This window comes from Bactrocera latifrons, unplaced genomic scaffold, assembly GCF_001853355.1.
Source record: "Bactrocera latifrons isolate USDA-ARS-PBARC rearing strain unplaced genomic scaffold, ASM185335v1 scaffold_6, whole genome shotgun sequence".
Lineage (NCBI taxonomy): Eukaryota > Metazoa > Arthropoda > Insecta > Diptera > Tephritidae > Bactrocera > Bactrocera latifrons.
In genome coordinates, this window is record NW_017537267.1 from 1,034,102 (window position 1) to 1,060,813 (window position 26,712).

The following is a 26,712-nucleotide window of genomic DNA, read 5'->3' on the forward strand; positions in this document are numbered from 1 at the left end:
TTTGCTCTCCTACATTACGGTAAATATGTGCATTTTTGCGTTTCAATTTAATTTATTTTAATATTCAATTTAACACGCATTACTCAAATAATGTTTTAAGAAGACGGTGCGTGCATAAATACCCGCTGATTTCTTTTGGGAAAAAATACAGAACACGTGGCAAAAATGGAACAGTAATATAAATAATTTATGTAACACATCAAAAGATATTGCCGGCGACACACTTTTTCATATAGACGCACAGCAGCGACCAAAAAGAATATTTTTTCACAAAAAATGATGTACACCACAAAGAAAGCCTGCCTAAAAATAAATATAAATTCGTTTTTGATTGTTTTACAAAGCCTACTTTGAGTAAGAAAGTTTTACGTGGCAAGATGAACTTTGTTTGCTGCAAGTGAATTGCCTTTTAATCCACAACAATGTCCTTAATACAAGTTACATCTCACATAACTGTTTTCTCTGTTTTATTTTGATTACATTAAGTTCTTTTAATGCTTAAGGGGATTACATATTAATTTCACTTCTAAGAAATGACCACCACTTCCTTATAGGACTCCTTTATTGTTATTTTTATTTTTTCCACATTTTCTTTCTACTTATTTAAGGCTTTTGTAGGGCATATATGACAGAGAGCTTGGCTTTTTCAATATAACATAGGCTTATCTTTACGCATGCACATAAAACACATCTAAAAGTGTGCCAAAAAAGTAATTGAAATTCGAATACCGAATTTGTAGCTAGATTAAAATCTTTTTATATGAGAAAGGAGAAAAATAAATACAGTTTTTTGTAAAAAAAATATATCTACAAGTATAGCGGCAAAAAACATATTCTAGCTCCTAAAAAAAAATTGGTTTAATATTGTAAAATTTTGCAAAAGAAAAAAAGAATGCATTCTTTTAATATTCCAATTAGGCATCTCTACACTGAAAATGTTTTTCAGAAATACTTAAAATTAACGACAGTATGCCTTCATTTAATATACCTTTGAATAAAATATGAATTCTATGCTGTTACTTAAATATTTATACTTAGAGCTACAGGGTGTCAAAACTTTCTACAGGAAAGCTCCTATATGCACTCAAATGACCACCACTCTTTAATAATAGCACCACTAGGCTAAGACTTATATTCTGGCATCATGATAACGCAAAAGTTGACAGCTAGTTGGCATTTTCATCGTTTCTATATTTATTTATACCTGAATTCGGCAAGGCGTATACGTGACATTAATACCTGCGTAGGTGTAGACATGGCGTATACGTAACATTTGAAATGGCATAAGCAACAACTGAAGGAGAGGCGAAAAAGCTACGCACACACTCACAAATACTTTGATAAATACACACATACATATATTTGCATATGTTCTTTGTCGCTGAAATTATTGTTGTATAAATTACTTACAAAAATTGGTTCGATTTCAGGGGTAAATTGCTTGTCAGCTTGTCAACAGCAGTAAGTTAAACCTACATCAAAGTTAACAAAGTGGTGGTTAATTTAATTTCTACAATAGAAAATATATAAGGTGTGCTGGAAACGGTGAGAAAATTTAATGTAATTTACAAATATAGCGTAAGTCTTTCGAAGGAAATTATAGTGAGTCTCTAATGATTTGCTTTAAAAATTTAAATGGCGCAGAAAACCATAATTAACTCAATTAATTTAGCAAGGTAATTTATTTACTATATTATAAATGAGTATTCACTAAAAAATTGGGTGAAACGAAGTAACGGTTGCTTAGTTTTAGTTTGAAAAGTAAAGATACTTTTTTCATGAACTGCCTTTTAAGCAAAAAGGCTTCCAATATTTTAATATATATATAAATAGTTTATCATTTATCATATAAATCGTTTATCATTCTAATTGAAAATAATAAATCGAATGGTCGTTCTCCGATATGTACAATTCAGCCGAAAAATACAACTATCTACATATACACAATTTCGTCGAAGTCTAACAACTGCAATTAGTTCTGTTAGTCTTCCAGTGAGCGTCGGAGTTTTTGCGTTCTTATTTAATTGCTGCTTACAAATTAAGTAAGTCATCAAAAGTGAAATGAACAAGTAAGGAAGGGCTAAGTTCGGGGGTCACCGAACAGTTTATACTCTCGCCTGACAAAATTCATCAAGATATCTCAAGTTTCACTCAAGTTACAGCTTGCACGAACGGATGGACAGACATCCGGATTTCAACTCTACTCGTCACCCTGATCACTTTGGTATATGTAACCATATATCTGACGATATATACCGTTATTAGAAACATTATTGCGAGAGTATAAAAATGACGCCCTCTGAATTACATGAAAATATCTGAGAGATTTACCGATATTTTCGGTGAAAAATTAGGTTAAGTTAGGTTAGGCACTGAGTTTTTCGTGTTCGATATCAGGGACTTTGAAAAGTTATAGTCCGATCACGACAATTTTTCCACAAGGGATACCTCAGCTCAAATACCGTATTTGTGTAAAGTTTTATTCCGCTCTCATCAATTCTACTCTTTGCCCTGATCACTTTGGTGTATATAACCCTTTATCTGATTCTTTTAGTTTTAGGACTTACAAACAACCGTTTTGTGAACAAAACTATAATACTCTCCTTAGCAACTTTGTTGCGAGAGTATAAACAGTTATAAAATCAGTTTATATACATTTAAGTATATTTACATTTACATATTTAGCATTAAATCACACCCAAAAGCACTTAAGGTGCGCTAACAATGAGGAAAACCACGAAAATAATTTAATTGCAATGAAGCAGATTTGGAACAAAGTTAAGAGTCCATTTAGGATTTTTCAAAGTGAATTTTGTACGAATATTATGATGTTTAAAGTGAAAGTTTTTAGTTAAAACAGATATTTAAGAGCTTACTCGTTTGTAAAGGTTTTTGGAAGATGAAGTTCTGTGTTTCTACGAGGGTAGTGCTTTGTCTGTCTACGTTGATATTGACTCTGGAGTTGCCCGAAGATGCATTAGAGCCCAGTTCCTTGGCTTTCACAATAGCAAAGACCTCAGCATGAAATATACTGCATTGGTGCGTTAACTTAAAATGAAGTCTTATGCCTATCTCTGTACAGTATATTTTTCGCGCACCAACTCCAACTCCATCGCGCATTTTTGAGGTATTCATTTAGATGTTGAGAGTAGTGCGCGTAGCTAACGTACTTTTACGCCAACCATCTTTTCCTGTGTTTACTTTGAACCATCTTTCCCAGTTGAATAGTGGGATAATTTAGTCAATATCTGTCCAACCGCCATTACCCACCGATAGTTCTATCTATATAATCTCTTGCAGCCAGTAGTTGTCCCGCCGATTTTGCTGTGCAATTTTCAGCGAATAGGTACATATATGAATGACAGGTTTAATACCAGCTCAATGCCGCCGTTGGAGTTATTCTTAAAACTCCCGATTTGCATAGAACAGCCAGCCTCTAAATCCTTTCCATTGGCCTCCGTTAATTGGATTTCTGTCCGCCTATCCACAATACTACTGCACCGTAGAGTAGAATTGGTCTAACAATAGAGAGGGAAAGAGGTTATGTCGAGTATCTTTTAGCACGCATGTATAGCATTGCTACCATAGCTCTTCTCATTCTTTTTTCCGCGTCGTACTTCCTCAGCAGTTTGCTGTTAAAGACTACCTCAAGGTCAATTTTTTTCGAAGGGAACCGCCATAGAGAAATTTAGTGCATTTTTTGTGAACACAAGCAGATCCGTTTTCTCCGTGTTCAACTCCAGACCTGCTTGGTATGTCCAATTCTGGACTGCATTGAGAGTGGTGGTCATGACTAAGATGGCAATGTCGTCGGCATATGCCACTATCTTAGGATCTTTGAATTCCAAGTTCCTTAGCAATACACTCCTACTTATACACTCCACCTTGGGGAGTAAATCTACAGACCTCCTTGGTCATTTTAGCATCGTTCCATTCTGCTCTTATCTTATCTTATTTATTATATCTATAGTTTGAAAGCCTTCTGATCCAGTGTTGTATATCAACATCTATTGACTTTATACTATTCGGAATATATTCCGTAGAGACGTTGTTGAATGCACCGCAAATGTCCAGGAGTGCTCCAAGACCGCAGTCCTTATATTCAAAAGCTCCTTCGATATTAAATACCAACCTATTGGGTGCAGTCTCTACTGATCTACTCTTCGTATTGGAAAAACTTCTATGAGGCGCTCTAGTATTTAGTATTTAGTATTTATTAGGCAGGAAGGCAGTTAAGCTTATAGGCCTTAACTCTTTTGAGTAGGTTGGGTTGTTTCTCCCTAGCCTGTCTCCATGAGAAATCTCTTAAAAATCGCATTGCTGGAATGAATGGATTGCCCATTCTATTTTTTTTTTCCTTAAGATGTGTTCGGAAATGCTTACCACACCAGCAATACAGCAATATTAAAAGATATGCCAAAGTTTAATTTTGTAACAAAATGTGGGCGTTTGTATCCACTCGTGAATATGAAAAAATCGAATTTTTTAAATTTTTTTAGCCCCTTCCTTAAAATTCTAAATTTTGACTAGTTCTTCGAGTATTTCCTGTATATAATTTGAAGTAGAAAAGTCCTCCTCACCACCAGACAGCTTTTTTCGGAGGGCCACTCCGATGAAAATGGAATCCAAATTTCGTTTAATTAAATTTTTATTTATTTATTAAATTAAATAACTCTTTAAAAAATTCACAAAACACAAAAAATATCCCCTTGCAATTTGTTAGAGACACTAAATATAACCCCTTGTAAATATATTATGTGAAAGACACATGATCAATTAACTATGTGTATCGAAATCCAATTCAAGCATACAAACGGTGCTTTCAATTGAAAACTTTGCTGAAACTTTGTAACCTTCCAAAAGGCTTCATTAAAAACGAAAGTTTGCGCTTCCATTTCGAAGTCTCTGTTCAAATTTGACATGTTCGCCGTTATTCACAGAGCATATTGTATTATACGCTAACCAATACACTTTCAACTCGTTGCAATTGAATAACTGTATATACACTGGAAAGTTTGCATAATATTGAGCCTTATTTTCAGCACGTCTGAAAACTGAATTTCGCTTTCTTACTTCATATTTATTACTCAATTTACAAACTTATGTGTTGAATTGTTTTTGCAATCAATTGTCAATCAAAATTGATGAAAGTACGAGTACATATAAAATGCTAACACGTCTGTCTCCTTCTGTGTAAATATGTTTGCAAATTTGTAGAATGTTTGATTGCTTGTGTGGAAATGCTTTAAAACGCAATGGCATGCCATTTGCCAGTTTTAGTAGATAAATATTTGTGTGTATATGTATCTTATATTGTTTTTATATGCAATCTGTATGGAATTTTTTTTTTTTGTATTCACAGTTCAGTGACCGCAATATGACACAATATATGCAGTCATGCCAGCAAACATATTGTTTGTACAGCAGCAGGAATAACATTTTATGTGTGTATTTATAAATATATATAAATGTGTATGTGTGTGAGTACAAAATTTCATTTAACATACATGTGAACAGTATGTCGGTGATGTGCTACGTCAATGTGACATTTTCATTTAAATAATAAATAACGGTGAAAGTGCAGTTAGTAACAACAAGCACTTAATTTAGCCAATATATATATATATATGTATGTATATGTATATGTCATACATGAGTAGGTGTATATCTTTCACTTTGTATTATTGGTTGATGAGATAAATTTAAATTAACAACCTTTATTCATATCTATTAAAATAGTATAAACATACTAATTTTTTTATATATTCAAAATTGTGCCATGCATGTTTTTGACCCATTAGCGTTTTATGCCGCTATGTCTGAATTTTGTATCGCCGGAAAACTATTAAGCTCCGTTATGACAGGGAAGGACTTTTGCGAGCCATTCGATGCCATACGAGGTTTCAGACAAAACAACTCCCTATCGTCCGACTTCTTCAATCTGCTCCTGGAGCCAATAACTCGAGCTATAAAGCTGAATAAAGAAGGTAAAGATAAGAAGCTGCTGGCGTACGCCAATGATATTGATATCATTGACCTTAACTCATAAATTCGAAGTCGTAAATAATTTCGTCTATCTTGCAACCACTTTTAACATCAACAGGTGCAAGCTTAGACTGGGTAGGCAATGGAAAAGTAAAGTCCTCTCTCGACGAACAAAAACAAAACTCTGTAAGTCACTCATCATTCCCGTACTGCTATATGGCACAGAAGCATGGACAATGACAATAGCTGATGAGTTGGATTTACGAGTTTTCGAGAAAAAGATTCTCCGAGAGATTTATGGTCATTTACCACGGCGAATACCGCATTCGAAGGAACGATGAGCTGTATGAGATATACGACGACTTTGAAATAGTTCAGCGAATTGCCTACACTGGCTAGGTCATATCGTCCGAATGGATGAAAATGCTCCTGTTCGGAGACTATTCAACGCAGTACCCGCCGGATGAAGCAGAGACTCCTTTGAAGAGACCAGCTGGAGAACGACCTGGCTACACTTGGAATCTGCAATTGGCTTCAAACAATAAGACGAAGGACGATTTGAGCGTTGTTGTAAACTCGGCTAAAACAGCGTAAGCGGTGTCTACTCCAATAAAGAAGAAGAAGACTGGAATACACCCTTAAATAGAAAGTATCGACTATTAGTTAGACCCCAATGAGTAATATGAACGACAGTATAAGTAATGTTTTCATTTTTTTATTTGGAAAGTACTTTAATTTATTTAAATTAATTACCACAATTATATGTAACTAAAGTGAAAAAAGCATTCAACTAAATCAGAACAGATAAATGCTAAAAACAACTAAAAACGCCTTAAATCTCAAATTGTAATGACTACATGTACTGCCGCAAATATGTATTCCTATGTACTCCTATGCCTCTATTTGTATTTACATATAGTTACAAAGAGAAGCAATTTACTGTTATTCGGTTTGCTTGCACGCATATTTACCAATAATTACATATATGAAATATATACTTTGTACTATATGTATGTGTAGGTGTAGCAACATAACAGTTATTATATGGACGCTTCCACGCTATTGCTGCTCGCCTGTGCTTTTGCCATTTGTATGCGAAGTCGTGTGTGCCGCGCGGCACTCTTAGGCACTCGCAACTCCAAAGCTCACTTGGAACAAGAACAGCAAACGCAGCAGCAGCACTGTGCCGGCGACTTCGTGACGCACCAGCAATGGCGTACCTATAACTACATTCATACATATATACATCAGCATCAGCCGTCAGTGAACAGTAGGCATTCCGGCAACACAATTTTACACGCAAGTGTTGGTATATACATAAGTAGTATATATTTATGGCTATAGATATGTATATGTTGGACACTATCAATGGCTGCTTGCTCTGGCATCACACGCACTCGCCACTTTGTCTGTTCATAAAAATATTCAGCGAGCCCATTTTCCAATTTACAAATGAAGCGCCTGTTTGCCGCGCTGACTGCCTTTTTGACTTTTGTGGTGAAATATTTATATATATAATATATGTAGTATATACAGATATACCTGCATACATATGTACATTCATTCATACATACTAATATTTGTTCCGAATGAAGTAGCAAAGACAAATAAAAATAGCTCACTGTTCAAAATCACCGTATGTTGTTTAGTTACTATTGTTGTTGTTGTGTGTGTGTGTTTTTTTAATTCACTCGTGCTTAGTTTGTGAAAGGCAATAAAATTTATTGCGCATGCGCTGCAGTTAACGTCCTTGATAGGACAAATTGTCTTGGGTAGCTGGTTAAAGGAAATCGCACTTTTCGAAACACCGATAATTTTTCACTTTTTATGAATTAATTTCATTTTTGCATATTGCTTTAAATAATGCGAATTCTGTTCCACAGGAAAAAGGCTCTGTTTAGTGAATCTTAATATTATAATTTATAATGATACAAGTACTACCGGTGGCTGTTGTTGTGTTGGCAAAACTCTATCGAGTTGACTGTTCTTGGCTCGATAAAAATCTGGGTCCGTTCAGATTTCGTAAACCCAACTGTCATGGGAACGGTGGTTAATGCTGTTGCTTCGTTATGTTTCGCATCTTAGACTAAAACTTTTCTTTAACTTTGCATAAAGACTTTTTACAAAATAGTATTTCATTTTTAATAAGAATCTGTCGGTAATATTATTTTTGCATAAAAGGTGGTGACTAAAAATTTCTTTAAAAAATGTGTATGTGCTCTATAGCAGGATTTCAGTGAAATGTAAAAATAACATTAGCCTTAACGTCCTCTTTATATTCTACTGGAGCAATTTTTAAATTATATCTCTCACCGTCAAAACTGGAACTGATTCGCGATGGCTTCAACCGCCAATAAGTTTATAATAATTAAATGAGATTGAGGCTTTGGCTATATTTTTCATGTAAAATCTAATGATCACTAAATGATCTACGGAAGATAAATTTTCATATTATGAATCCTTTTTATAAAATATTTGACTTTGCGAAACTATATCGGACTTAAATCGAGCATATTCGTTACTTCATACAGCATATTTCACCTTCATATATTGAGCTGCTGCAACTATTTCTTGGTACTAAACCTTAAGAAATGAAGAGTAAGGAAAAGATCATCACTCAACACATTGTTTTTGTCCTATTGAGAGACGTTTAATAAAAATCGATAGTTTTATTATCTTATTGCAGAATTTCAAAAGCCAATTCTAAAAACTGTGGAAAATATGGCACTTGAATATGATTGGCGTCGAGTCGGCTGACCTTTATGAACAAACTGTAAACGGCGTTTTCTCGGAATCATGTTTTTTTTTTTCAAATTGAGCATGGGTATTTTAAACGGCATAAAAAACTGATCTAGGTAGACTACGGACATAAACAAAAAACATGTTTAAACCATTTAAACGCTTCTTTTTGCATAATTATGCAAAAATAAAAAAATTCCTAAAAAAAATTTTTTTACCATATTTTCATAGGTAATGTTCGAATTTCCTGAAAATCATATTCTATTTATAATAAAAAACTGTGGAGTGAAGTAATATCTCATTTTTTTCGGATAAGAATTGCAGTCAGACAATCTTTATCATTGATTCCAATATCGGGGCGACACGGAAAGTAGCCAAAGTCAATTATTTTTTTATTTTTCATAATGTAATAAATGTTTTTTATCCTTTAAATATTGCCAAAATTACATATGGCATACATTTTATGTGCACCGTTTTCATTTTCTCAAAATTGGTTGCGAAAAAGTACTTTTGTCGGACTCTATGTGTACTTGCCACCTAAAGAATTTTTTATTGGTCTTTTTAATACAAGGAAAGTAGTTTTATTTAGTAATATTTTAGGTAATTGCTATAAGCTATTACTGTCATGCTCTTTTTGAAGACAATATTAAGTTAAAACTAACACATTTTTTTTAACTCATAAATTATTGCTTTATATGCTGTTCTTTTCTATTTCGACTACAATTTAACAACCCACGTGTCGTCCACTCCACCATTTTTCATCCAACAGCTTCGTTTTCACCATGCCATGCAAGAAACCCACCACAGCCCACACTGAAGCGAAGCAGAAAACCCGGCTAGTGGTAGTCCAGTGATTTTAGCCACACGTAGTCTCACTCTTCAAACACTGTAAGTAGCTTATACTGCATATGTATAACATTACATAAAAGTTGCGTGGAAGCATGGGGCATGTGCAAGCATTACATATGCTCTAGAATATTTCCCTGCCATTATTTTTACTCTCTCCTCTCTATGTCATTAGCAGCCTGATTTACGCTTGAGCACAGTGGCGCTAGCTCCTACGCACTTAAGTGCATGTATTGGCAAATATGTATATGCTTTTTACCGTATGTTACTTATACGACCCCGACCATACCCAAGCCGGCTTTGGCGTTCGCACGTAATTATTTCTTACGTATAATAGCGGCGTTCGGTACTTGGTATACCTTTTTCTCGCGGTACAATTCCGCTTTTATAGACTTGTATGCCTCGTTGTTACTTCCTTGACCATTTCGGTGTATGAATAAGCTAAATATACTTGTAAGTATGTTTGTATGTATGCGTATAACATACATATTTATTTTTAAAGCGAGTGGCATGAGTTTAGTCAAACATGTTAAAAGCATGTTAAGGAAATGAACATTAAAACATAATTAAATTAAAAGGGAAAACAAAAGCAGAAGAATGAAGAAAATATTTAATGCGAACACTACTGCGTTGGGTATTGAAACAAATCAATTATTTTCGTTAGATTGAGTCAGAAGGAAAAAAATAATTTCGGGTATAACCGAACATTTCATACTCTCGCAACTTGCAAGGATTAAAACCAGAGAAGTACCTTCAGGTACATAAGACTAGTTGGAGTCTGGGTTTTCACTCCATTTTACTCATTCTGAGCACGAATATTCAACGTTTTAAGAAACACGCTCTCTCAATTTTATTAATATAACTCACCTGTTGGCTGATGTATGTGGTAAATCTTTATATTAGGTGTATGCAGACGCAGGTTAAAGGCCCTTGGATCCATGTTTCGAAATAGGGATCTCATCTCTGCGCTAGCACTCAGCAGTATATTGGACTTTATCAATATGATGAAGCTGGGTGTGTCTTTGTGATGGAAAGGATTCTCTCTCAGTTTCAATTATATATATATCTCACACGTTGACCGCAGCACTGGGCCCACGTATTCTGTGCCTAGGCGCTTGAACAGCGTTTGTTTTGTTTGCAATGTAATTTAAATTTATTGCAACGTATTAAAAAAGATTATACCAATTATCCAGAAAAAAAATTTGTAGATTCAGTTTGTTGTTATATGAACCAGCCCGGGTCAAATTTAATCTTGAGTGTATCATTAACTTATATAGTTGTTCTGAGGGCTATCGGGCTTATTGCAGTTATATGGACCAGTCCGAGTCAATTTTGATCTTAAGTGTATCATTAAGTTAAGATATATGTAACTTCCTTACAACAGACATAACTATAGTAAACCTTTTTGCTGCATACATAAATTTTCTTATATATTAAGCACCTATATTTAATAGATATTTATTGTAAGAGGAAAGAATAAATAAAATAACGTTTGTACTTACGCATTAACATTAGCACCACAAGTTATGCCCACCAAATTTGTGCAGCTCAATTGAAATATTTTTTCTACTTATGTATGTATTTATTTGGCGATTGGGCGCCTAAGGAAATGCGAATCAGCACGCACAAACATTGTGAAGCGGTTGATTAATTTGGTGCGTGTCCTGTCACTTCTTGATTGCTCACTAAATTGTCTGTTTGTTAGCACATTTGTCATTCTTTCCATCACTTACCGATTGTTAACGTTTCCAGACATCTAAACAAACATATACGAGAAACATAATTTCCAAAAAGAAAATAACGTATAAATGCATAAACTGTGGGTGGCTCTTTGAAGACGAGGCGTTCTTGGGGTTTTTTATTTGGTTAAATAATTGAGATTTTATGCGTGGCTGAGAGAAAATTGTTGGTGGTGGTTAAGTTGCAATATTTATTGGCTTATTGAAAGCATATTTAACACCAGTTTGATATTTAATTCGCAGGCAAACAATTGAAATGGGAGTCAAGAGTCTTCTTAGAAAATTTTCACTTCAAATGAATTTATAGAGTTCGGTCAAAGTGTTTTTCTTCGGTTGGCTCAAAATATTACCACATTTGCTTTAATATTTGTCATTATCTAAGATTTAAAGTTAAAAAATATTGATTCAAAAATCCATTACCCTCACATTTTCCTCATTTAAATTCAATTACTTCTTCATTTGTTAACATTATTATCGCATTACGCAAGCGCTAAGCAAATTATATTATATTTTTAATAATTGTACAGCAAAAGCACATAAGAATTTAAACAAAAACATAAATAAATTATTGAAGAGATGAAGTCCATAAAATACTCTAATCACAATATTATTGTCTTAAAGCTCTAGAGTAAGCACAAAAGTCCTTCAAATAACTTTGGCAAATATGGGATAGAAAGTGAAATGAAGAGTAAAAGTTACAAGCTCAACGCACATTCATGTGTATGTATATATTTGAGTTTGTGTAAATATTTTCAAATACCACCAAGTTAAGCTATAAAGTAAACAAATCCATTAAAAAGGATGCTGCCAGTTTTATATATTATAGTAACAGCCCGCTGAGGACACACCTCCACAGCATGAGAAAGTTTGAACAAAAGCAGACATTGATGGTTGTGGAATATTGTGACGTAGAAAGCACAAAGCCAAAAACTAGTAAGTATAGTTCTATACATACATATATCCATATATTATATGTACATATATACAGAGTAGATGGCATGGGGTTCATACAATTAAGTTGAAACTTTGTATACGAAATAGATTTCCCGATACCAATAAAAGTGAAAGCTTCTGAAATAAAGTGAGTATTCATGTTAGTAGTGCCAGAACAGTTCTAAAGTAAATACTAGATACTTAGACACTATTTATATTTTTAATAGTACTATATATAAATACTAGCAAGCAGTATTTACACTGATGAACTTCAATTTTGTTTTTGTTAACTATATACATATACTATATTATACAACTTATGTACATATGTATGGAAGTAAAGAATCACGCATCCCACGAGTAAAGTGAAGAAAATCTTAGTCATGCAATTATCACCAAAGAATGCTCCAATCGGTGTAGCTGCCATATATATATGTTTGTATATTAGTTGTTTAAAATACGTGTTTTAGTCGGGAATACCGACTCGGTGCTTAAAACTAAACTCATTCTCGTATATGTATATATAAACATATTTTATGCATCACCAATGATAAGAATTTTGCAAAGATATCGCTTGTATCGCCCATCTAAAACCTCTGCCGCAACTCCACATTCTACTGACAAAGTGTTAGCTCTTCCCGCATTCGAGTTTTAACCACATCCAACACGATACTCTCTGAGGGGTCAGTCCGCATGAATAAGTTGGAGCGAACTACAGGGGCCCCTGCTCCAGAATTAAGTCTCCGATCAGACCTCGTAGCTAAAACTGCTACCAGTTGAGCTTCCATATTGCTCTGCCATTCCGTAAAGATCACATCGCTTACATCTATAAGTGCATCAGCCCAGCTAATCCCCATACCAAGCACCATACAAACATCCCGGTGGACAATATCTTCTAGTCGATATTTTACAAGGTGCGTTCCAAAGTAATTAGGAATCTACCGACTCCTGGTATTGCCATCTATATGTTGACTGGTGCGTTAGAATCTGCTATCTTTCTCGATTGTCCAGTGAGAATTTCATGACATTTCATTGACTGAAAGTGAAGTTATGGCGTTTTAAGTGTCAGTATGTTTGTGTTATCGGTTCGAAAATTAGCTTCGAACCAGTTTATGGCGATGATTGCATATCCCGTAGCAGAATGCACGATTAGTTTCAACGTTTTCAAAACGGTCGTGAGGACATAAATGACGATCAACATGTGGGCCAATCAAATCCGTGATCACCGCAAATTCCATCGAAACTGTGCGTAAATTCATCAAAAATCAGACGAGATCATAATTGAAATTCATGGAAATGGAATTGAACATCTCCAAAACATCGATTTATCGCATTTTGACCGAGCATTTGTTATTACGAAAGGTGTGTGCACGGTTTGTTCCGCACAAATTGACTGACGACCAAAAATTGCTCAGAATCCAACATTCGAAGGGCGATTATTTGACCAAAAATTACATTTTAACCATTAACCACACCCCGTATTCACCTGACATGGCATCATGCGACTTCTTCCTTTTCGGAAAAATGCATTTCCCCATGAAAGGAGAGCGTTATGCAGACGTAAAGGTAATTCTTGCACCAGCATACTGGCGGCCATACCGCCCAACGAGCTAAAACATTTTGCCGAAAAAACCATTTGTTCTGTTTTTTTTTTTTGAAGCCCTGTTTACTTTGGAACGCGCCTTGTATTTATAGGTTTCGTGCACGGAGAAGGCCGAAATCACTGCAGCAGTGGATGATCTTTTTTAGCGCCATCGGAGATCAAGTATAACTCAGAAAACATTTAATAAAAAAAATTAACATTAATAAAATTCATTATCGATTCGGGAGTGTTAGCCAGAAGGGGTTCAAATGCTGTACTAATTCGAAACGAAGCAATCAAGTTAGTATAATCGCAATACTTATATAATAAGTTTTTTGAAAATGGATGCTTGGGATACCGAAAACCGAGTTAACAGACGGTCATTACAAAGGATAATTCTAAATAACTTAATCCTGTTTCTGTACAACGTTCAAATAACAATCCTGTTAAACCGTCTAAAACGCTTAATACGACAATTGAGGCCATCCTGACTTCAAACCTTCACGCCGTAATGAATAATTTTCTAATTACAATAATAAAGGTTTTGCGATTTGTTTTTGTTGAACGATTCGTGCGCCATCCTGTGTATTAATATTAAATTTAGATCATTTTTTTTCATTTTTTTTATGAGTACTCCGTATTTTTTAAATGCATTTTCTTAATATTACATTTACTCTCAATTATAACTTATTTTCTTAATATTCTTATTTTATTTTATTTTTATTGTTTGGCGTTTAATTATTTCGCTTCAATATATTTATACTCGTTTGTATGTGTGTCTTTAATAAACAATAAATTAATCGTAATATCAGTTGAAAGCAGTTCCAACTTCACCTAACCGCTCTCGATGTATTTGTATATCTCGCATGGTTAATCATAATACAATATTTTATATATGTACCTTCATACATGTTATGTGTATACAGGCATATGTCACAAAAATCATAGCACACACCTTCATACGTATGTATGTATATTTATTTGTATATTAGAAAAACGACACACATACACAAATACTTATGACTGACTGCTCACCACAAAAATGCCGGCATTCTTTATTAACACCCGCGTCGACGCGACACTGTCATTTGATGCCAAAAGCAATTTGCATGGTTAGCAAAAATCAAACCAGGCGAAATGAAAATATTACCATTTGCCTTTTTTAACAACAAATATATACATTTATTGTGTGCATGTGACCATTATCAAGGTTTTGTAAATCAACGAAACTCCAACAAAAAAGATTTGCAACAATAAAGAAACGTGATATGTAAAAACCCCTTTTTAATGGCATTTCAGTCTGGTTAACCAAATAGTGTCTGAATAAAAAACAGAAAAAATCATATGTGACGATATCATACGTACTTAGCCACGTGCATATGTATATACAAGTATGCTTGTAAGGGTTTTGTGTATTTATTATTGTGTATATGGATGTGAAAAATATATTAGTTATATACAAAAAAGAAAATGTTGACAACGCTTCATTAGCAACAGAATTCGATTTACGTATTTCCTCTGTCATTCTTTGCATAAATATACTAATTGTTAGAAAAGTTATTATGAATGCATTGGATATTTAATTAAAAACGTTTGAGACTATACTCGTAAACTGAATTACAAACTGACGCGAATGATTTTGAAAAAATTAAAAAATAAAATCCCCCTGAAAAGTACAAATTTATGCTGTCATAAAAATATTGTAAAATAGGCATTTCTACTCTCCAAATTTAGTGAGTTGTCTTGAATGGTGACTAAATTAAGAAAACATTGATGAAAATCTTGGAAAGTACAAACTCTTATAGTCATACAAATAGAATATGCATTTCATTATAATTTAGTCTTAGTTATCAAGATTAGTTAGTCTTAATTATCAAATTATCTTCAATAATTGACTGAATTTAAAAAAAAAATTTATAAAAACGATTCGAATATCGAAAAGCTTAAACCAGTTTAATGTAGACAACTAGTAAATTGTCCATACTAATTGACTAATTAAGACTTTGTTTAAATAAATTAGAATACAATTGACAACGGACTGAATATACAAGTATTAAGTCTCAAATGTCTATTCCATTACTTAGGCTGCACGATTCTGAAAATATTCTGAAAACGTTAAGATACAAAACTGTTGGTAGGGAGTTGGTATAGCATTTGTTGTGAACAAGCCTTAATTTCTTTCTGTTGAGTTGACATGACATCTGACATATTCAATATCCTAACAGTCATTAAACACACAGCATCATATGTTTTCATTGTGCTTAAAATATCAAATTTTCTACTTAAAAGTGGTGATTTGCGGTAAGCATTGATTTTTTGTCATCATTTCAAAAAGAATACTGCAGAGTCACATCGAATGCTTGTCATGGCATATAGCAACTTCAAAAGATGGTTTCAATAATTCACAGATAACGATTTTGATGTAAGAAATGAAGAACGTGGAAGACCACCAAAATGGTTAAAGACGTCAAACTGCAAGCAATATTGGATGAAGGAAAATAAGGAAGAAGAAAATATTGAGTCAAAAGCAAATGGCAGCCATGTTTAATGTTGCACAAAAAACAATTTCAAACCGATTACAAGCTATGGAAAAGATCCAAATGTGTGGAAAATTGGTGCCACATGAATTGAATGAAAGACAAGTGGAAAATCGTAATATCACTTGTGAAATTTTGCTTCAAAGACACGAAAGCAAATCAGTTTTACATCGAATTGTCACTGGCGATGAAAAGTGGATTTATTTTAAGAAAATTACACGGAGAAAATATTGTGTTAATCTGCAACGAATTGTCATTGACGATGATAAGTTGATTTCTTTTAAGGGGTCAGTAAAGTAACCTTTTTTCAATTGTTTTTTTTTTTTTTTGGCATTTTCTGTTCCCTTATCCCTTAGAATGAATGTAGAAATCCACTTTACCATTGGAAGGTTTCAATAACGGCCCAAAAATAATAATACCGCTCAACGTGCGGAGCGCTCGGAGTGCATTACCTCAAACTTTAAACGCGTTTTTCTCAAAACACACTTTTTTTAAACTGGCGGACATAATTCCGGTCGAACTACTTAACCGATTTGCTTCATTTTTTTTATGTTCACAAAACGCCTTGCTATCGTCCCTACTAGATTCATAATTTTTTATAATTTATTGACAATTTTATGACAAAATGTATGTAAAACACATGGGGAAAATTAAAAAAAAGTTAACTACTTTTTATTTATCAACAGTTTTTAATGATTTTAGTAGGGACGATAACTATGCACGTACTTTTTAAGAATAAATTGGGTATTTGCGTTTCAGATGATCCAAACATAAGAAATCGTATCCGCCAGTGAAAAAACGCATCTCATTCACCAAGCCATTTCTCCGACAGATATCATCAAAAAATTCCGAAAGAATTTGTTTATACATTCCACGATATACTTAATGATATGTGAAAAAAGTTCTATTGTAGAATACAAATTTGTATAAAAAAATGTCAAAAGAAAGGCCAGATTACCTTACTGACCATGACGCAGAAAGTCATGGGTTAATCCTAAACAATCATCAACATCGACTGCACAAACGGTTCGATTCGGCTCTATGTTTGGTGGGATCAGAAGCGTGTGGCATATCATGTTTTTCTAAAACCTGGTGAAACTGTTATTGCTAATGGCTACAGAAAACAAGTGATCAATTTGAACCAGACATTGATCGACCAGAAGACATGGCAAGCGAATTTTAAAGCACCTGCATACAAAAGCAAAATCAGTTCACGATACAATTAAAGTACTTGGCTGGGAGCTGCTAATCCACCCGACCTATTCACTAGACTTGACTCCTTCCAATTACCATTTCTTTTCATCGATGGGACACACATTGGCTGAGCAGCACTTCAATTCCTACACAGAAATCGAAAATTGGGTGTCTGATTGGTTTGCCTCAAAGGATAAACTTTTCTATTGGCATGGAATCCATAAATTGCTAGAAAGTTGGTCAAAGTGTGTAAAGAGCAATGTTCAATACTTTGAATAATGTTAAAAGCAACGTTAATTACCAAAGCTAAGTGTTATCAACACATAATTTCGATATATATATTTATATATATCTATTAATCATAAAGGTTAAAATCGACGTCACCTATATTTGATATTACATCAATTTGTCTTTATGTCTTGAAGTACTTATCAGCAATGCTGGTTAGATACTGATTTTTTCATGAACTCAGCAAGTGTCTGCATATAAAAAGATAACCGTGTTAAGCAGACTACAACTACACACAATAGCTAATAATATTCGGTAGCTTGCAAAACAAAAACAAACATGAATTTACACCAATAAACGCAAATTAGCCTTTACTTTTCAAATTAACAAATGGCCGACATACAATTAAATCATTAACTGGCTGTTTGTTGCATATGTAGCACTTACGTACCTATGTATTGTATATAAATCAATTTGAGCTGGACAAGTTTTGTGAGAAATCAATTTCAGTTCGGACTTTTGCCGCTACGTTCACTTCGTCACGTGCACCATTTTTGCAGCTAACTTTTTTTGCTTTAGACCTTTTAATTTGCATTTTAAACAAAATGCAGGAAAATGTAGATAGCAAATTTGATATATTTGCAGATATACATATACTTAAGCTACAAAAACAAATTATTTGAATGACGTGAAGGAGATCACGCAGCCATTGACTTTGAAAGTAGACCAAAACAAAAATATTTAAAAATTAATTAAAATCATTAGAAATTATAAAAACAACGAAACACTTAATTTGAAGTAAACTTTTTTACACTATTTTTTAGCTAAAAGAGTCAATAACATTTGCCACAATTTCAAGTGTTGCTTTGTACCGATTTCGCTGCTTTGCTTATGCACTGCGGGCGAAATCTTCATAACACTTACTGTGACTAATGATCATTTCTGGCAATTATGTGAGTGTGCGTTACGCTATTTATTACTATTTTTTTAATTTCATAACTTTTACAAATCTTTTGTAGTTTTTAGCAGATCTATTCATATATACTGTTTTATAGAGACCAAATACATATCGAAAAGTATTTGTAGTGAAGAGGTTTGTTTTTGCTTTGACTGTTTTTTTACTTTGTTTATACATAAATATACACTTTCAGTTATTTTATGGTTAGCTAATTACTTAAAGTGCGGCTTTTGTTTTTACAAGCTGCAAAAAAATTAAAATTGGTTTTAGTACAATATATACATACATATGTATTGTATATGTAGGTTTATAGTTAAATATGAACGCCGTCGTTAATCGCAAAATAAATAAATTCTGAGTGCTTAACAAAGTAAAATTATAGTGAACTGAATCGAACGTATGTATATCTGAAATTTAGCTTAAAACAATGAGATCATAAATATAATCATGAATATATTAATATAAATTATAATTGAAAATTATATTATTATGATATCATCTTTTCTTATTAGTATATGGGCGCATCTTTTTACTGAGAGGTCACCGGGAATGACGAGTTTAAAATATTTTTTTCCAGAAATTTCAAAATTTCTTTGTTAATAGTGTGTCTGTAACAATAAATTTTTTTTTTTTAAGTTTTAATTTTTTTATAAGAAACAAAAATTTTTTAATTGACGGAACCAACACTAAATTAACATGAAATGCATATTCAGTTTCCATGTCTAGAGGAATTTTAACTTTCCGAGTTGCTGATTAATGTTTTCTTAATTTAGTCGATTAGTAGAGCCAATTTGGTAATTGGCTAAATCAAGAGGCTAGTATAAAATGCATATTCCATTTCTATGACTGCAAGTATTTGAGCTTTCCAAAATTCTCATGTTTTTTTTTTTTTTAATTTAGACAATATAAAAAGCAATGTACTGATTGACTAAATAATATGAAAAGCATTTTCTAATTATATGCGTGCAGGACTTTTTCATGTTCAGATCAAGCATTTCCTCGGAACACTTTTCATAAGCACCTTCTTGCGATGGCCTTCAGCACCTGCAGCCAATTTTGTTTTATCTCTTCGATCGGCAGAAAACGGGTTCCACGGCGCGGCAATTTCAGTTTTACATCAGTTGAAGTGGTCGAGGGTGAAAATTACAATTTCTGTAACGTTTTTTGTCATTACGTAAGAAACCTGAACAAATACTCTGAAGTAGCTTCCCAAATTATTAGTATCCTTATACTGAAGTGCAGTTTAGGTTCCTCTTCCTGCTATCTATCTTGAGATGGAAAATGATAAGGAAGATAAAGTGACAGAATATCATAGAATGCCTGCTACGGTTCAGTGAATCGACACATTGCTGTCATTGATGATGTCTGTAAATAAAAGAGGCCAACACGAAACAAGGCCACCGATGCCTAAATGCCGGCGCTGTTTAGGTAACGGTGAACTAAAGTACATAAGAACAAAGTAAGAGCATAAATGTATCTATAAATACATACACAAAATGCCGTTAAACGGTTTGAGGGGGAGGAGAAAATATATATACGGTATAGCAGTATATATAAATATATAATTACAACCAACTGTGCTGACACACTAACGCACTTCTTGCAGCTTTCAGTGCGTCGCTGTTGCTGCTGTTTCCCCCATTGATTGGTGGGCACGCTACCAAAACAGCTGTTGCCGCTTGCAGCTGGTGCTCTGCGCAGTTACAACAGCCACCTCGTGGTGCACACATCAAGCAACAAAGAGCAGCAAGCAACTTGGTAGCTGCCTGTCGGCCGCCTGGTAACTTAGTCACCTACAAATGAATTTTGAGTGTATAGCGTCGTTGCCACAGCAAACGTATCTTTAGGGCCAACAATTCGGGTTACCATTTGCCTCTCGCACTTTCTCCATATATATATACATATGTATATCTGTATACGCTTGTATATATCTATTTGCTTTCTGCATCAGCCTATATCCGGCTGTCCTTCTGTTGGGTCACCAACAAAATTTTTCTTTATTTTCCGGCTGAGTGGAAGCGCTCTCGCCTTTTTATTTCAATTAAAAATGCTACATTCTATAAGCCTCGTAGCGCTCTCATATAGCAAATTGTTGCTGAGTATTTGTAGTCGGCTCACATTGTTTTTGCATCGCAAATTAAGGGTATATGAACTGGGTGCTTTCTCGTTACCAAATTGTGTTGCAGTCGCATATATTTACTATGTAGATGAATTTCATTGCATTCAAAAGCTCTCTGACTATGCTCAAGATGCCTTTTTTGGCTTTCGTCTCTCGCGCTCTAAGTTCTCTGAGTATAATTGCATTTCAAGGCTCTTCCGGTCGCATGCGCATCAGGCGGTTGATGAAATAACATTGGGAAATTTAACGTCAGTATAGTGAAATTTCCACCCGTACTACTAACAATGCGCTGCATCGCAATGCACGGTGGGCCGATTTGAGCAAAAATCTGCTTCGTGGTTACCAAACACATTGCAAGATGTACCTATGAAGCGGCTAAAGATAATGAATTGACTGGAAATATAACATTGATATTAAGCCCCTTAATAAAGTTCTCCATCAGAGACTTCACTAGAGCTGAGGTTACAATCCTAGTGGGGAAAGTAAACAGTCAATTTCTATACCTTACACCCGACTGCCGTGAAAATGATGGCCGCTTCACATACAACTTTCCTTGCTTTGCTTGACAATTCATATGTCAGAAAGACCGGTTTTCTCTCCACGCTCCTCTATAATAAAAATGTGTAATATTGCTTGGCAAAGCATAAAAAATTAGAGTTTCCCAATATTGTGCTTCGCTTTGCTCTGAATTGGTGTGAACGAGCTCATACAAAAGCAAACATCGAACTTATCTGTCAAAGCAAATGCCTGAAGCTAAGCGGAGCTAAAGTTGTATGTGAATCAGCCATTTTCTTTGGCTTATCTTTCTTATGAGCTCCGTAGACAAAGAAACTCAATATATTTTAGTAGAGGAATTGATCGAGGTCCGATAACCCCGGAGCTATGTAGCAAATGATTCCACAATCTGAAAACAATTTTTCTGTATTAATTTTTGTAACCCCATTCTACTCTAGAATTTTGAAAAATTCGATTTTTTTTCATATATTTAAAGTTTAGACCCTTAAGAACATATCCTCCAAAGGATTTTTAAAAATTAAAATTATTTTAAGAGATACAGTTACTTTAGTGACGCAGTACCTAGCGCACTAATAAATGACTTAGACTGCCTGAAATTTGACTCACTTTTTCAAACGCGTTTTTCTCGAAACTACTTTTTTCCACACGGTACCGGGATTATCTCAAGTTCTATACAACCGATTTATTTGATATTTTGTGTGAACCTTCTTTAAATAATCCTTTTTCGTTCCTACCAGCATCGTGTTTTTAATATTTAAAAAAATTCATATTTTTAGGCAGTCGCCATTTTTCAAAACAAAAATTTTCGTGTTCCCTGAGGTAGGGACTATAACGGCATCCTTACTGATTAAGAATTTCTTTTGATTTGTTTTTTCAGACCACCAGGAGAGTAAGTATCAATGTCACCAGGATGCGCCATTTTTTTTTACACCTGTCTCTCCCCCCTCTAACTATTTTAATTTTTAATATTTTTTTGTAAAATTTTTTTTCTGTATTCTTAATATATCAATAAAAAACACTATAAAAACTGGATAGTAAAAATATTTTTTAGTTTTTTTTTTTAAATAAAATTCAAAAAACTGCCCAAAATTTGATTTCTAGACTAGAACGCATTCGATGGAACGATGAGCTCTATGAGATATACGACGACATTGACATAGTTCTGCAAATTGAAAGACAGCGGCTTCGCTGGCTAGGTCTTGTCGTCCAAATGGACGAAAACACTCCACGCAGTACCCGCCGAGGGAAGCAGAGGGAGAGAAAGACCACCACTCCGTTGGAAAGACCGGGTGGAGGGGGATCTGGCTTTGCTTGGAATCTCCAATTGGCGGCATCTTCCGAAAAGAACTCGGCTATAATAGTGTAAGCGGTGTCTACGCCAGTAAAGAAAGAAAAAGATTTTATTTCTATTGTTTTATATACCAAATTATGACACTCTGCGATACTTTGGTCGAGCAAATATACACAGTAGTGCAGCAAGGTGGTCGTAAGAGTGATTCCCGTGTATAAAAGAAAACAACGGTGTATACTGGCAAATAGAGAAATTAGTGTGTTTTTTCAGAAAACCTTTGACAATGAAATCTTCTTCAGTGCAATTTCTGCAGTCTGTGAATTGATACCGTTAATGATCTTGATATATTTAAGTTTTTACTTTTAGTTTAATAAAATATTATGAACTTTATTTATAACCCAAGAAAATTGATATACCTAAATTATAATGTATATATTTTTGAATATTTTAATACTGAAAATAATTTAGGTTTAGTATAGCACACTCTCACCAGCCTCTGAGCCTCATGCAATTGCTCAGGTTTCCTTTGAAATACAAAAATATTTTATATATACTGGTATATATTTTATTAATTTTAGTACATCTTCCGCCCACACGTTTGGTTATAGTAGGTAGGCATAGCAGAATATGTTGCATGCCACCTGCTGGGCGCACGTCAAGCGCAAGCTACGCCGCGCCCATATTCAGCACCATGTCTGTAGAATGGCACGAAATCAGGCAAAGAAAGCCTGATTGCCTTCACGACAATACGCCACCTTGCTATTAGAATGGCCACATGGCACACTCACGCAAACATGCACACACATGCTAGACACTTTTAGCACAAACACTCGCTTTAGCCATACTTGACTGAGCTATTGAACTTTTTTCGCAGACACACACACACTCATATATGTATACACAGGAATTTGAATTTAGCCACAATATTGCATTTTCGCACGTCTTTTTCTCACACTAAATTACACTTATTTCATTTTATAGAGTCCTCTTTTGCATTGACAGATTTATTTTCAAGAGTCCATTATTGCTTGTTGCACAAAATTGTCTATTTTTCGTATAAATTTCATTCATTTTTTTTGCACAAAAGAAATTTAGCTGGCTACAAATTTTGCTTACCATTGGCAAAAATATTAGCTGTGTTTGGATCATGATACATGACTTGTTACAGTACACCGATGTCTTCACTTTCATGTCACTTTAACCACTGCGAGAGAATGAAAGCTGGAGAGTTGTGCTGTCTGTATTTATAACAAACACAAATGCACCGCTGAGTTGAGTTCAGCTGTACTGCGCTGAGCTGAGTTGAATAATCCATTGTTGTGGTGGTACACATTGATAGCGTCGGCGCAAACGAGCAATTGCCCGAGGTGTACACGAGTCATGGTTTTTGCTATAAATTAGCTTTTTATCTACCGACACATACATATATACAAATGTATTTGCTACATATTACAACAAAGTTGTAAAGCTCTCAGACAATTCTCGTTGTATTGTGCGTGGACGTCTGCTTGCAATGCTGCTGCTGCTCGTATTTCCAATCCCTTTAATATTCCCTGTATTTTTTTGTAATACAGGTATGTATGACTGGGTATGTATGTGTGTGAAAATGTGCAAAAAATCGTTCTGCTGTTACTTCTTATAGTTTTGTTGCGATCAAAACAGATTTTTTCTTAACTAAATCTCAGTTGTAATTACTAAGCACCGCAAACATATGTATGACTCAAGTCTGCTTTCAGTCAAAAATGCAAATAAGCTAGAGAGTAGATTCCACCATATATATATGTATGGTATGATTTTATTATATCAATTTAGCAGAGATGAAGGAACAATTATTGCAATAGACTTTTCTGGATGAACATCAACCGAAGAAGGTCAAGCTCGGTCTGTTCTTCAATAATATTGTAATAACAGTTATGTTTCTGGCTAACTTAAGTCATCTTTACAATCTTTCACCTTGGGTCATGATTCGAAAAAATTAAGCCTAAACGAAAGTTACACCGATATAATCAGTTCTACGTTGCATTGAAGACTAAAGTGAAAAGCGGCTGTCTATCAGGAGGTGCAAATAAAGTTAAGTGTTAAAGTGCAACTATGTTAAATTATTATTTTTAAAAGTACATCACCAATCAAAATAACCGAAATGTATCCAGTTAGACTCCCTTTCGAGTTACAAAAGATTAAATATGAAAAAAGCGAAGTACCTTCCTGTTCCTCCAGCTTGTTAACAGACCTTTTTAAGTTCAAATCATACTCTTAGTAGCGTTGAAGTCTAGTTTTATGGAAGGTAGCTGTGGTTTTTGCCCTATTTTCGTACTGTCGTATTAAATATAAATTTTTTTATAGTTCCAATTTCAATTATTTCTACATTATTTAATAAATAAACAAAAAAAAGCGTTAACTTAGGTTGTGCCGAAGCTACATATATTACTATTCAAAAATACAAAAGATGCGTTACAAGAGATTTGATCGGTTAGTTTGTATATTATCCGATTTGAACTACTTCTTCAAAGTTGACACCTTTGCCTTAGACAATAATCCCGATCGATATCTCAAAAGAGATTTTTTCCTGTATATATAGACAGACGGATGTTATAAATCGACACAGATTTATTTATATTTTTCCAGAGTCTCCAAAGTCTCCTTCTGGGTGTTATAAACTTAGTGGGAAACTCAATATACCCTATTCAGGGTATAAAAATATCCCTCTTACAGGGTGCCTAGTCACAATTAATTCAAAGTCAAATTCTGAAAGTTTTTTTTTATCATTTATTCATTTCGAAAGTACATATTGCTTTCTTAGGCGCTATAATTATCGTGGATGTATGACAGAAATGGCGCTAAAAATAAAGTCCCCAACCAATTAGAAGGTATTGTCCATACAATGTGACAAAGTGGTATCTTTAAAAAAAAATTCACCCAAAATTTGTGTAAGGAACTATGAAGTATACAAACGCGATGAAATTTGACAAATATCGGATCATTTGTCTGTCTTGTAGACCTGATTGAACTGAGCCCTTACACTTTAGAAAATTGTAACATAAGGGGTTACAAAAGTTTCCTTAGGTAAAAACCAGTCTTTTTTCAAAAATTTTTTTCTAATATAAAAAATTAAATTTTTATTGGAATTTTTTATTATTACAAACATGCACTATTAACAAAGATATTCTGAAATTAAAAAAAACAAAAATATTTTAAGCTCGACCATTGCGATGTTATTTCCGGTAACCCCTCGAAAAAAATATCCGCCCGCGTTGGCAGCATAACTTATATCAGGATCATCTAAAGTGAAAACAATACGTTTGTAGTCAAAACCTTAAGTTAGAACTTGGACGAGAGAAAAAAACTGAAACCGGATTTTTGAAAGACATTTTTATAAAAAAATATAAAATTTAGTGAAAAAATTCTTCATCCAATTGTATCTCAAAGGAATGTTTAAAATTTCATGAAAATCGGATGAGTAGTTCTCTAGAAATCTTGACAACCTGCTTTAAAAGTACAGTTTCGAGAAAAACGCTTTTAAAGACGACGCACAAGTTCTCAGCTGTATTTCAGTAACTATTACTCAGATCAACCATCAGTATAATATTCTAGAGGAGTTTTAGAATTTAATAATATAAAACAATAAAAATTCGTTTTCTTTAAATCCACCGCACTGTATCCGAACCCGCAGTGCTAGTGATTAGCGGGGTCATCCCAATAGACCTCCTCGCAAAGGAGAGAAGACAACTTTGGCTATGGAAGAAAGACGGAATAGAAATACACATGGCCGCAAAACAACAGGCTAGGATGCAAACTCTTGAACTCTGGCAAGATCGGTGGACAAGGGAGAGCAAAGGAAGATGGACCGCCAAGCTGATTAAAGAAATATAGAAGTGGCACAGTAGAAAACACGGCGAGGTAAATTACTACATAACACAGATGCTGTCCGGTCACGGGTATTTCCGAAAATACCTATACAACATGGGAAAAGCAGAAAGCCCAGCATGTATTTACGGAGACGAACCACTAGACGATGCAAACCATACCTTTTTCAAGTGTCACCGAT

The 26,712-nt window shown here is 34.2% G+C and overlaps 2 protein-coding genes across 2 annotated transcripts in view; one reads left to right on the top strand and one right to left on the bottom strand.

Moving 5' to 3' along the window:
• Positions 1–23,856, bottom strand: part of LOC108974947 (b(0,+)-type amino acid transporter 1) — a 61,254-nt gene extending 37,398 nt beyond the window's left edge. Inside the window, exon 1 of the mRNA XM_018943082.1 lies at positions 23,784–23,856. Within this exon, the coding sequence (XP_018798627.1) occupies positions 23,784–23,823 (40 nt within the window). The 5' untranslated portion in view covers positions 23,824–23,856. The remainder of the gene's footprint in view (positions 1–23,783) is intronic.
• LOC108974948 (nucleoside diphosphate kinase 6) overlaps positions 1–26,712 on the top strand; it is a 75,652-nt gene that overhangs the window by 45,600 nt on the left and 3,340 nt on the right. The window lies entirely within an intron of this gene.